Here is a 13,191-nt window from a genome sequence, read left to right as displayed (position 1 = left end):
GTGTGTGTGTCCAGGTGCTGGCTTATGGAGTGTGTGTCTCAGGTGCTGGCTTATGGAGTTGTGTGGCTCCAGGTGCTGGCTTATGGAGTGTGTGTGTCTGCAGGTGCTGGCTTATGGAGTGTGTGTGTCTGCAGGTGCTGGCTTATGGAGTGTGTGTGTCTCCAGGTGCTGGCTTATGGAGTGTGTGTCTGCAGGTGCTGGCTTATGGAGTGTGTGTCTAGGTGCTGGCTTATGGAGTGTGTGTGTCTGCAGGTGCTGGCTTATGGAGTGTGTGTGTCTAGGTGCTGGCTTATGGAGTGTGTGTGTCTCCAGGTGCTGGCTTATGGAGTGTGTGTGTCTCCAGGTGCTGGCTTATGGAGTGTGTGTCCAGGTGCTGGTTATGGGTGTGTGTCCAGGTGCGGCTTATGAGTGTGTGTGTAGGTGCTGGCTTATGGAGTGTGTGTGTCTAGGTGCTGGCTTATGGAGTGTGTGTCTCCAGGTGCTGGCTTATGGAGTGTGTGTGTCTCCAGGTGCTGGCTTATGGAGTGTGGTGTCTGCAGGTGCTGGCTTAGGAGTGTGTTGTCCAGGTGTGCTTATGGAGTGTGTCTGTCTCCAGGTGCTGGCTTATGGAGTGTGTGTGTCTAGGTGCTGGCTTATGGAGTGTGTGTGTGTGTCTAGGTGCTGGTGACACACTTGCCCTGCTCCTCGTTGGTACCTTGCCAGTCCTGACATTGCCATAAATTAGAGATAGGAATACTGTCTGATTTTCTTTAAAATCCTTTATGTGGGCTGGAGAGATGGCTCAGAGGCTAAGACCGGTGGCTGCTCTTCCAGAAGTCCTGAGTTCTATTCTCAGCAACCACATGGTGGCTCACAACCATCTATAATGAGATCTGATGCCCTCTTCTGTCATGCAGGCAGAGCACTGTATACATAATAAATAAATAAATAAGTCTTTTAAAATAAAATCTTGTATGTTCCAAAACGTCTCAAATACATAGTTAACCTGAACTTTTTAAGTGAACCCTGCATGCTGTGTTTTAGCATATTTGTGTGATCATGTGTTCACACATCTGTGTCTGTGTCCCTATCTTTTGTATAGTTGAAAGAAAAGTGCAGGGTTATCTCCGAGTGTGAGTGAGTATGCATGTGCATTTGGTGTGTCCTTGGAGTGAGTGTGGGGAGTCAGTGTTGACTGTCACAGGACAGCCAGTGAACACACCCAGCTGTGGCACTCATACAGTGTGGCCGTTCTTCCTGCCAGGCCCCCACATAGTCCTTTCTGCCTTATTAGCACTTGTATTCTTCACTTTCAGTTCATTGCTTTTCTTTTTTTAATTTAAGAATATCTTTTATTTTATTGTTTTGACAACTTTGTACGTTTTCAATGAATCTAGATTATGTCCCACCAAGCTCCTCCAGATCCCCAGCTCATTCTCCCTGACGGCTCCCAGCGTGCCCCTCTGCTTTAATGCACTCCCTTTTCCTTTCTCCCAAGACAGGGCTTCTCTCTCTAACTGCTCTGGCTGGCCTTGAACTCCATTTGTAGACCAGGCTGGTCTGGAGCTCAATGAGATCCGCCTGCCTCTGCCTCCCAAGCACTGGGATTAAAGGCGTGTGCCACCACACCCGGCTCCAGTAGTGGGTTTCTGTAAAGGATTTCTTGTACCCTGAGTTTTGGCTAAGCCACATTTGTCCCCTCCTCTCCCTGTACCTTCTGCAGCCATGCTTAAACGCTGTCACCCTGCTGTTTTCCCACCCCTCCTTTCACACCCTGGCTTCCTTAGGAAGCTCTGAGTGCTGCAGGTGGAGTTCCAATACCCGCAGGTAGCGTTCTCTTGAATTTATTCTCAGCAGTTGAGTGCACTCCTGGGCACATCAAGCCTCAGTAGATGAGCACGCCCAGTAGTGCTGTGGTACATGTGGCCGCCCTTTTTCTGATAGCGTAGTAAGATACTACAGACTGGGGACTTATAAAGAAAAGAGATTATTTGTTTCAGCCCTCCCAGACGTTGAAGGCACACTTGGCTATAAAATAGGCTTAGAGGCTAAAAATCCAGGATTGGACATGCATGATTCATGGCAGATAGGGGAGAGCTCAGAGGCCAGAGGTCAGACATGCACAAAAACACCCCAAAGACCAGCACTTGGTCTCTAGGGACAGTGCCCCTGGTGCCCCCTGACCTTCTACCTGCCATTCCTACCACACCCTGGACAGCACAGATGGAAAGGAGCAGGGCTGACAGGCCCGAGCTTTGGCAGCCTGCAGGACATGTGGGCCTGAGTGGCACCCTGTCGGAGAGAAGCAGCAGAAGGGAAAATGAGGAATGCATGGACTGGTTGGTCCCCTGCTCAGTGTAGCTTCTGCATGCACCTGGGCAGAACACGGCGGCGGCAGCTGCCGGAACAGGGGCTCTGTGCTGCCTCTCGGTCTTTCTGTAAATGCAAAGATACAACAGCAGGTGAAGAACATAGATACCAGGAAGACACTGAAGTGGACTGACATCTTCCTCAGGGTGAGCATCTTGCCAGGCAGCTGTCTGGGCCCTTAGGGTGCCAACTAGGCAGTGTGTGTGCCATGCCCTCAGGGCCAACAGCAGCCAGTCAGCATCACTGTTTGACACTCAGGGCCAAGGTCCTGGTTCTGTGGGTTTGAAGGCTCCAGGAGGTCTGTAAGTTGTAGTGGCATGCTTCTTTCTACACAGCGCCAATGCAGTTTGCCACCTGAAAGGCAGACAGCTCATAGGAGTTGGAGTGAGATATGGCTGAAGTGTGCAGAGCTGCGGATAAACAGGAATTCTGTGGCAGAGCACATTTCAGATCATTGATGGTGGCTTTAATGTCAGCTGTGCCTGGGCGCTCCATGGAGCTGCAGCAACTCAAGCACTGTTACAGCTGGGCTGGTCCTTAGAACTACTTTTTCTTATCCCCAGAGAGTCAAGAAAGATGTGGACAAAGGCATCCAGCACTCAGACATGTTCCTGCTGAAGCCCGAGGAAGGGGGAGAAGGTACTGCTGTGCCTTGAGACTGTGGCTGGGTTGTGTCCTTGCAGTGGGTTGCATTAAGCCCTTGGGCGGAAGCAAAGCCTGCGTGTCCCTGCTATCAAAGTGGGAACTGCACTGAGTTTCCTGTAGCCCGTCTAGACCAAGGGCCAGACCACCTTTCTCTGGAGTGTTTGGCCAAGGTACTTTGTGTGACATGCATGAGCCCTTGTGTACTATGGAGCCAGCAAGAGCACAGGCCACTTAGTCATCTGTGTCATTCTCAGGTGGAGCTTTCATGCTCAGAGGTAAGGTTGGGGAGAGCACTTTGGGGAAGGGCCCTGTGCATGCATTCTCAGAGCCCCACGGCATGGAAACCATGTACAGCTAGATGTGCTGTGAGAGGTGGAAAGGAAGGGATTGCTGCCTTACTGTCCCTTCTTCCCAGTGCTACACGCAGACACTACTAGAATTTGGGATCCTGTTTTCTGGGCATGTGGCCTGGGCTTTGGGCCTGAGGCCAGCTCTGCTATAGGGCTGCTGCAGAGTTGACAGTGTGTTTTGCAGCCCTTGAGAACTTCTGCTGTGAGGTGAGGATAGTGCATGCACAGAGACACTCCCTCTTCCACTCTAGCATATTCTTCAAGGGAGGCCTCTGAACTGACTCGTCCACGAGCATTTCCTTGGTGGCTGCAGATGCTGCAGTGGTAGGCACTGGGGAGGTCATTTGTCAGTGCTGTCAGGAGCCTTAAACTTGGAGGCTGGACTGTGTGGCCCTAGCCTGCATGCCCAGCAACTAGGCCCCATGAAAAGGGAGTTGTGTGTCAGGAGCGGCACACTCTGGTGGCACCATGAAAGATGGTGGGCCATGGGGCCTGGAGAGATGGCTCAGTGGTTAAGAGCGCCACTTGTTCTTCCAAAGATTCTGAGTTCAATCCCCAGCAGCTACATGGTGACTCATAGCCATGTAATGTGATCTGATGCCCTCTTCTGGCCTACAGGTATACACACAGGCAGAGCACTGTATACATAATAATGATAAATAAATCTTAAAAGATGGTGGGCCTCACTCGCTCCCTGCCATGCTCTAGTCTCCGCCCTTCCCCATTGCACCTGCTGTTATGCTAAGTTGACTTGTGACCAGAGTCCTCCCTGCTGGGGGAAGGGTGGCCTTGTTGGCCACTACCCAGTTGCATGGTCACCAGCACTTCTTAGTGAGGGGATGGTCTCAGCTCTCTCTTCCAGAAGTAGTGGTAAGATGTTTTCCATCGGTCACACCAGGCCACACACCCAGCACCGTCAAGTGCATTTGGTACCTGTTGAGAAAGCATAGAGTGAGAGGAGAGGTGGTATAGTGCTAGACTGGGTGGGCTGCCTCAGGACCCCAGTGAGGTGTGTGTTTTAGCCCATTATCTTCCTCCAGCAAGATGACACCTCCACACCTGTTTGTTCTGTCGGGGCCAGACTCCATTAGAAGGTGGAGTCTGGGCACAGGCAATACCACAGCTGAGCTTTGAGAAGGATGGACCTCGACCGTGGTTGACTGGCATCTCCTCTTCCTCCATAGGGGACAAAATGAGGCTCCATGCTTAAACAGTTCCAACACTTGAAGTTACCCTCATCCCAGGTGCCAGGGTTCTCTGTGTCCTTGGTTGGCCCTTAGTGTCCCCCCTTAAGTACCCCTTCCTCTGTTTTCTCTCACAGGCAAATGGACCTGGGCCCGAGTTAACCCTTCAGGGGTCAAGCCTACTGCAAGGTCTGGCTTTTCTGTGGCCGTGGCTCCAAATCATCAGATACTGCTCTTTGGGGGCGTGTGTGATGAGGAGGAGGAAGAGAGCCTGGAGGGCTTGTTCTTCAGTGACCTGTATGTCTACGATGCTGCCAGAAGTCGCTGGTTTGCAGCACAGCTGAAGGTAACCTAGGCTCCTGAATCTTCCAAATTGCCTGCCTGTCCCCTCCCCACTCTCCAGCCTGTTCCTTCTCTAGGGAAGCCCATGTAATCTACTGTGTGGGTGCTGGGTGAGTAGGCATGGGACCCCTTTTATTTTGTGGCCCCTGCTCCTTGATGTCAGCTACTACTCCCTAGCAGTTCTTGACCCAGAGCTGAGGTGCTGAGAGCATGCCAAGTTTTCTGTGGCAGTTACAGGCTGTTACTTGTGTTTGTCCCTGGTTTCCAGTCACCTTTTCAACTGTTCCTGTCAGTGCAGCTGCCTAGGACTTGCCTGGAGCAGACAGACTAGCAGGTCCTGGAGGCCCCAGGCAGCCCTGGCATCTGTTCAAGTAAACTGTTGTGAGTACTCAGGGTACAGGAAGCACCACACCCACTGTGGGCTGAGCCTTGTGGAAGGGTCTCTCATAGCAAGCAGCCTTGCACGTTGGCCCCTGTAAGGAGCTTTGCCACGCAGTATCTCTGACATTGTCAAGAGCACTGAATCCCAATATGTATGTTAGCCTTGTATTTTTAGATTACTTGGCCCTCAGGCCCCATGTGTTCTCAAGGAGCTGCTGTGAGAGACACCCACTGCAGCCTCAGGATGGAGTGGGGCTTGTGTCTAGAAGAGGGAGCTGCCTCTGGTTGGCTGGAGGTAGTCATAGCTGGAATATTGTAATAGAGCTCAGCAAACGCCATCGTGCAAGCATAGCATTCTGCCCAACGACAGAGGCTACTGCAGAGCCACTCAGCTGTACCTGCCAAGTGGCCAGGGAGACAAAGTACATGTCTTGTAGGAGGCCCCAGTGGCAGGGGACCTTTGATGTGCTGGTGTCTGAGAGCCCTACTCCTGAGCGTGGTCTTGAAGTATCAGTATGGAGTGCTGACTGTCTTGTCATCCAGTCCTGCTGTTGGCTAGGAGTGGCAGTCTGTGTCCCTTTTGTATATGACAATTGTGAAGGGATAGGATTTTCCAAGACTAGCCTCGGACACACACCACCTACATGTTAGCCGGCATCGTCCTATTGGGCGCTTTCCAGTGTGGGACTCAGGACTGACTGTCTCTCATTACAGTGTGGCTAGGAGTGTGTTCCTAGCCGGCCACCCCACTTCTGGAGTGTCTGCTCTCACGCTGCACTGCTCCACTCATTCCCACAAACCTTTGATTGGCATGTTAGAGGGAGGGCTGTCCCTACCCTACAGTGCAGCTTGAGTTATGTTAACAGGGCCCTAAGTCGGAGAAGAAGAAACGGAGGCGGGGCAAAGTAGAGGAGCACGAAGGTGCCACTGAAGAGGACAACAGAGCAACTAGTGCCCCAGAGCCGCTGGAGGTGATAAAAGAGGTGGTGGCCGAAGATGGGACAATGATCACCATTAAACAAGTGCTTGCTCCCTCTGGGTTGGTGGTGCGACCCCAACCTAAGGCGGAAGACGGTGCTCCAGAGGCCAGCAGCACGGGGCAGGAGCCATGTCCACGCTCCAGTGCCATGCTGGCTGTCAAGCATGGACTGCTCTATGTCTATGGTGGCATGTTTGAAGCTGGTGACCGCCAGGTGACCCTTAGTGACCTCTACTGCCTTGACCTTCATAAAATGGAAGAATGGAAAACCTTGGTGGAGATGGATCCAAGTAAGCTGGGTGGGCGAGGCCCCCTATGGACTGAGAGTCTTCTGCAAGGAACCTTGCTGTTGACCCTGGGCCAGGTTTCCCTGAGGATAACCTGGGTATGGGGCTGGGACTCATCTGGCACACACCACCGATGTGCTGTAGGAGCCAGCAGGGGCATAGTGAGTGCCAGCACAGCCACTGGTGCATGGGTCAGGCTGCTGCGCATGCCTCTCATCTTCTGCGACAGTGTAGACCAGGCAGGACTGGCTGATCCTTGGTGGCTGGCACTCTGGGGTGGTAGCTCTCTCCATCTTTGCTCTGAAATCATGACATCCTCATTTTATCCCAGACTGCTGTTGGTCCTTTTTTGATAGCCTCACTGTCTGTCTGGCTGACCTGGAGCTCGCTATAAACCAGGCTGCCTCAAACTCAACTAGCCCCACCTGCTTCTGCCTCCAAGTTCTGGGGTTAAAGGTGTGCCCCACCATGCCCAGTTTCATCATTCGCTTTTTTGAGATTCAAGACTAATCCTGCATGTTTAGGGGAGGCTCTGCCATTATTGAGGGTCTGTCACAGTCTTCTGGGCATCACTGGGGCTGTAGGAGCCCAAGAAGAGGCAGCTTCCACTCAGCTGCCCACAGCCAGGATGGCAGGATGGCAGGATGGCTGGAGTCGGTGCCCACCACAGGGTCTCACTCCTAGGTTGCGCTGAGGCCTGAGAGGCATGTGCTGTTCCATTAATCCCAGGCTTCACGATAGGAAAGTTGGGGCTCTCGTCACAGTCCCTGAGTGGAAGAAGGGGTTCTGTGATATGGTGCCAGCTCCCACCACGTGTGCTTCCCCTGCACCCACAACCCCGTGTTGCTTTTGTCAGAATCGCAGGAGTGGCTGGAGGAGACAGACTCAGAAGAGGATAGCAGCTCAGATGAAGAGGGTGCAGAGGGGGGAGGTGACGACCAGGAAGAGGACAGCACAGAGGACAGTGCTGAGGAGGGAGAAGGTGAGAACCTTACTCAGGTGTGATGGACAGCTCTGTGCTGCTGCTTCTGAGGCAGGCCTGCTTTAGCAGTGCTGTGTCTGGAGTGGGTCTGGGCAGGCCACCACTCAGTGCAGCCCTGCCCTGACCCCATGAACCTCCTGACTGAGTATGTTCTTTGTAATTTTTCCTTCCGGGATGGGAAGATCCACAGCATCCAGAGGTGGCGCCTGGGGAACAGTATGCAGAGTACCTGTCCCGGACTGAAGAGCACTGGCTGAAGCTTGCCCGGAACCACGTGGGGCCTGATGCAAAGGAGAAGAAGGTGTTCAAAGTAGCCCAGGCCATGGCAAGAACATTTTTTGATGATGCAGGTCAAGGCGTGGCACAGGCCAAGCATTAGGCTGAGGGATGTCTTCAGCGTCACTGCTGTCCTGTAAGCAGACGTGAGGAGAGGCCCCTGCGGAGGTTGTCATCTGTGAAGCCTTGAATGTCGTCTGTCTGAGGGCTTCACGGTGCCTTCTGTCCACACCAAGGGAAGGTTAGAGCAAGATGTGAACTTGGGGGACCCGTAGGATGTGTGTTTCTGTCCTAATAAAATGGGGCTGTGTGCTCTTAAGGTTTTCTTTCTTCTACAGAACAAGGAGATGACGGGAATGATGGGATAAGTGTCATCAAACTGAAGGTCACCAACAGCCCAGTAGTCACTTGAAGCTGCTGTGGAGTGGTTACACCTGTTGGGCCACTTGGCCTTCTCTGCCGCCCGGCTTTGTGTTATGGGCCTCATGGTAGAATATTCCGATACGTGGGTATGTCCATTGGCTCCCTGCAGTGTTCTGGTCCCTCAGTTTTAGACATATATTTTAGTTTTATTTACGTGAGTGTACATGCCAGTGCTCGTGGTGGCCTGAAGACAGCCTTAGGTCCCTGGAGCTAGAGTTAGTGATATTGTTATGACATGTGGTGTGGGTGCTGGGAACCGAACCTGGGTCTTCTGGAACCTCTTACAAATCACTCCATTGCAGCCTGTGAGAAGGAAGTGGTGACACCTGCCCATCCCTCTTCCTCTTTGGGCACAGGGCTGTCTTCTGAGAGATAATAGGGAGGCTGGAGGGCAAGGATCTATCCCCTCATGGCATCAGCCTTTTGCCCTCTGGCTGTGGAGCAGGACCTCTGTTGCCATGAGTCTAGTGCCTCTTCACTGGCAGTGCTTACTCCACAGCTGAGGCAGGAAGAGTGAGACTACCTGATCCCAGAATAGGAAAGAGAAAAGCACCAAGGAGTCAGCTCCGTGTTGGGAAGCGTCTGCTGCTTGTCCTGGGCTGAGAGTGGATACAAAGCTGAGCGTAAGAAGACAGACCTATGTGGAGCTGTGAGGGGAAAAGGCCACACCTAAGTCAGGCAGACCACAGGACAGCCATGGCCCCATACCCACTGCCACTGCCACCATTCCTTGGGGATGTCCAATGTGACTATGGCTACTGTGACCAGGACACTTGGGGCCTGTGTAGCTCAGGCTGCTGGAGCAGGGTCATCTAGGGTGTGTGGCACCTGTCCCCTTTGTGCACTTCTGGCAGCAGTGTAGCTGCAGGTGGGTTTTGTGGGGCCTGATATGGTATCCCCAGGAGCAGCTAAGCTAGCCACCCAATTCGTGCCTTTATTTGAGGCTGAGGGATTCCTCAAAGGCCCCAGGTCTCTGGTTGGTAGCGTTGAATCTGAACAGCGTGTACCACCAAGCAGGCTGGAAAACCTTACCAGTCTTTTGGCTTTTTTGAGACAGGGTCTCACTAGGTAACCCTGGCTGTCCTGGAACTCATTACTTAGATCAGGCTGTTCTTGAACTCACAGAGATTCGTCTACCTCTGCCTCTGGAGTGCTGAGATTAACGGCATGAGCCACTGCCCAGCTGGAAACCCTTATTCTGGCTTATTTGGGGGTGGGGAGGGGTGAGACAGGGTTTCTCTGTGTACCTTGGCTGTCCGGGACTCACTCTTGTAGACCAGGCTGGCCTTGAACTGACAGAGATCTGTCTGCTTCTGCCTCCTCAGTGCTGAGATCACAGTATGCTACCATGCCTGGGTCTGGTTTGTTTGTTTGTTTTTTGTTTTTTGAGACAGGGTTTCTCTGTGTTAACCTTGCCTGTCCTGGACTTGCTTTGTAGACCAGGCTGGCCTCACTCACAGTGATCCACCTGCCTCTGCCTCACGAGTGCTGGGATTAAAGGCGTGCGCCACCACGCTCGGCTCTTTTTTTTTTCTTTTTAATGGTTTGAGAGTGGTGTTTGTTGTGACTTAAGAGCGCATTGCTGCAAGTAGCAAGTCAGTGGCCAGATGACAAAGCAGAAATACAGAGTGATGCCAAAGCTATAAAGCTTCCTCCCAGAGAATCCAGCTCTGGCAGATAGTGACAGCCTCACATGCAGAGGCCTTCCTGGTGTGCTGCAGCCAGGAGACAGGTGTTTGAGGAGGTCTGGCAGGGCTCCAGCCCTGGAGTGTGAGGTGTGTGCCGTCTGATGAACAAGGTGGTGTTACTGTCATACAGCACATGCATGCTACCTGAGTGCAGGCTAACACTGCAGGCCGAAGTGCTTCCCAAGGGACTGTCGGGCACTTGGTGTGACCCAGTGTCCTTGATACATAGTGTATGATGGAAACCCAGGTAGCAGTCAGCTTAGCAGCTAGCCACAGTACCAGGGGCTGGACATAGCTGGGCCTCCGAGCACCTCGCATCCTGGTCTCAGTTGCCAGGACTTGACATTCTGCCCAGAGGCAGAACTCGAGCTCTGGGGCTTGTCACAAGAGATGAGGGCAACAGTGTGACCCTCTCTGGTGGGAAGGAGGCTTAGACTACATGGGGGCTCATTCCTGTCCTGTACCCTCCTGCCCACAAAGGTGGAGAGTCCCAGAGCGAGCCAAGCTCCCTGTGGGTGGGAGAGGCTCCACCCACCCTGTGCCTGCAGCAGTTGGGGCTTCAGAAGGTGGTTTTTTTAAAAAAAAAAAAATGAGATGAGCTTCCTGTGGTTTTCAATGAGTTTATTAAGTAAAGGAGCAGAGAATTTTGAATCTGCGTGTCCCTTGCTTCAGGTTCGAAATCTGATTTAAAGTTACATTCATTAGAGGAGATCTGTTTCCAGTTTTACTAACCGAGCTGTCTCCAACTGAAGAGGCCAAGGCAAGAGTAACTAACCCCTTTGCCAGAGAGGAAGCTCAGCTGACAGCCCCTCCTCGGCCGGAAAGCAGCTAGTTGCATTAATGAGTGGTTCACATGCACCAAGAGAAAAGATCAAAAAAGGTAAAGCGGGTGGTTGTTGACTCAGTCACAGAAGGCATCCACACCATGTCGTCACCGTGTGAGATCCGGCACACAGTCCTCAGGTCCTCTGGGTGGCTTTTCTTTGGGAATGGTGAGTGGCATAATCAGCAGGCTCTAACTAGAGCATTCAAGATTGGCCTGCTGGGAGGGAGGGCTGAGCTGCAGGCAACAGCGGGGTCTGGAGTGCCAGCGCAGGGAGCCACTGAGTGTTATGGGCGTCATCTATGGGCCTGTTTTCAGCTGTAGGCTCTGATGGCTATAGCAGCTTCCAGTAGGGTAGTGCTCAGGCAGTGGCTCTCAGGAGCAGCAGGGACTCACTAGACATGGGGCCTCACTCCACTCTACCCTGAGGCTTCAGCCTGTGCCCAGTGTGTGCTCACACACCCTGGCTAATCTGCCTTGTGCACTCAGAATGGTCTGTGAGAGCCATCTGTTGGAGGTAAGTTGGTGGGACATCCTTACTTCAGTGGATGTTGGCCCTGAGAAGGAAGAGAGCAGAACCCCTTTGGTGGCCAAGGTTGAACTGTGTACCCCATAGGCTGTACCTGTTTGTACTTGTGCACAGTGCAGGGGAGGCTGCAGCAAGAAGGCTGCTGTGACCTTGGGACATAGGACCCTCAGCAGCTCTGGTTCTAGGATGACTTTCACTCAAGTCAAGTCAAGGTCACCAAGGTCGTCAGAAAGCAGCATGTCAGCCCAGAAGGGGACCAGCATCCAGCTGAGACCCACCTGTAGCTGAGTGGGTAAGGACAAAGGTCAAGGTGAGTCAGTGTGAGTGAGTCTGACATGTTTATCTTGTAGATGGGTGTTTGCATCTTTACCTGTGGTCTTGGGTAGATGGGCTACAGGCCAGCCCAGAAGTGAGGTAGTTGTAAGGGTGCCTTGCCTCGCCTGCTCTGACAACCCTGGAAACCCTTGACCCACGGTCCAGTTCCTGTGGCATATACCAACTCCCTACCTTAATGTATTCCCAGTACTTCTCTGAAGCTGAGCCAAAGGAGATGGCCCAGTATGCATATTAGCCCTGGCTCCACATGGGTAGGGGTGAAAAAGCACCAGGAACAGCATCTGCTATAGTCAGGAGAGCATTCAGTCACATGAGGACTCACTGCCGCTGGCCTTGAGGGACCTCCCTTCTATGCCACATACCTGTACCCATGTTTGCACGCTGCCTTGCAGGCTGGCTTGTGTCTAGCTCCTTGGGAAGGGGGGAGGTCTTAGGTCTTGGGGCCATGTTCCCAGTACTCACGCTGGAATGCAGCCTAGCTGTTTAATTTCAACAGACACAAAAACATCCCTGTTTTCCTCTTTGAAGGCTGAGACACATAGGACAGATGGTTCTTGGCACTTGGGGACACTTGGTTGTCCTGGTGTGCTTGGTCTGTAGCTGAGGTCCTCATCAAGGCAGCAGTGCTACAGGCTCACAGTTCTTTCTTCATCTGGATGCTCACCCATTGTAATGGTCAAGTAATGGCACCAGTCTATCAGGAAGTGGCCTGTGTGTCTGTCAGTTGATCGCATGGTGTGAAGACAAGTTGCAGGCTAGTAGGTACTTCGTGCTGAGCTTCCACACCAGCGACTACAGTAGCGGGAAGACGAGCAGGAAGAGCCAGAAAACTGAGCTTACGCTGGAGGAGGATGTAACGTCCCAGCTCCTCTTGTGGAACCTTACAGAGGGGGTGAAGAACGCAGCCAAGGGACCTTTGGAGCAGGGCAGTGCAGATGTGTGACAGGACATGCCTGCTGTCTGTGCATTGCGAGGGTTACTGTTTAGGACTGTCCAGTCAGTCTAGCTCTTTAGGGGGCAACCAGGAACTCAAGGTAGAAAGGGCAACACCCCAGAACCACTTTTCTCCCTAAATGCTCATCACTCATACTCAGGCCTGGGTCTCTCAGCACTCTGTGGTCTGTCTAAACTAGACCTGTTTGGCCAGTGAGCAGGACAGGTTGAAACTGGGCTGTGCACCTGCCCTCTGCTTGCCCTGGGTACTGAGGTGACCAGAGGCTGTGGCTCGTGGGATTAGTGTGGGTGGGGAGTAGCCTTGATAGCAGGTGTTGGTCAGCAGTTCAGTTCAAAGCAGAGACTTCCATGGAAAGCAGTCTGCTCTCTGTGCTGCCTGAGATTCTGTCCGGGAGACCAGTTACCCTGTGCTCTGTGCTGCCGCCTGGATTCATCCATGTACTCCACGTGTGTGAGACGACAGCTGTACAGCCATGTTGCAGGCACTGAGGTGTCTTCAGCTCCTCCAGGAAGGATTTCTCTTCACTCTGGAATAAAGTGTCTTCAGAGGTTGGGCTGGATCTCAGTTAAGACATGTCCTGGGAGCCAGAGTGACACACCGTCTGTCCCCACCAGCCACCATCCTCTTGTTCAGCATGCGGCATCTGCTACGCCTTCACAGAG

General features: G+C 52.8%; 1 protein-coding gene across 1 annotated transcript in view; it reads left to right on the top strand.

Annotated features, from left to right (window-relative positions):
* Positions 1-8,181, top strand: part of Klhdc4 (kelch domain containing 4) — a 40,169-nt gene extending 31,988 nt beyond the window's left edge. Inside the window, exons 8-12 of the mRNA XM_051168667.1 lie at positions 2,913-2,988; positions 4,666-4,874; positions 6,118-6,520; positions 7,374-7,499; positions 7,682-8,181. Of these exons, the coding sequence (XP_051024624.1) occupies positions 2,913-2,988; positions 4,666-4,874; positions 6,118-6,520; positions 7,374-7,499; positions 7,682-7,878 (1,011 nt within the window). The 3' untranslated portion in view covers positions 7,879-8,181. The remainder of the gene's footprint in view (positions 1-2,912; positions 2,989-4,665; positions 4,875-6,117; positions 6,521-7,373; positions 7,500-7,681) is intronic.
* Positions 8,182-13,191: the final 5,010 nt, after the last annotated feature.

Source organism: Acomys russatus, chromosome 26 (genome assembly GCF_903995435.1).
Source record: "Acomys russatus chromosome 26, mAcoRus1.1, whole genome shotgun sequence".
Classification (NCBI taxonomy): domain Eukaryota; kingdom Metazoa; phylum Chordata; class Mammalia; order Rodentia; family Muridae; genus Acomys; species Acomys russatus.
The sequence above is the reverse complement of the archived record's forward strand: the minus strand, read 5'-3'. Positions and strand labels throughout refer to the sequence as shown.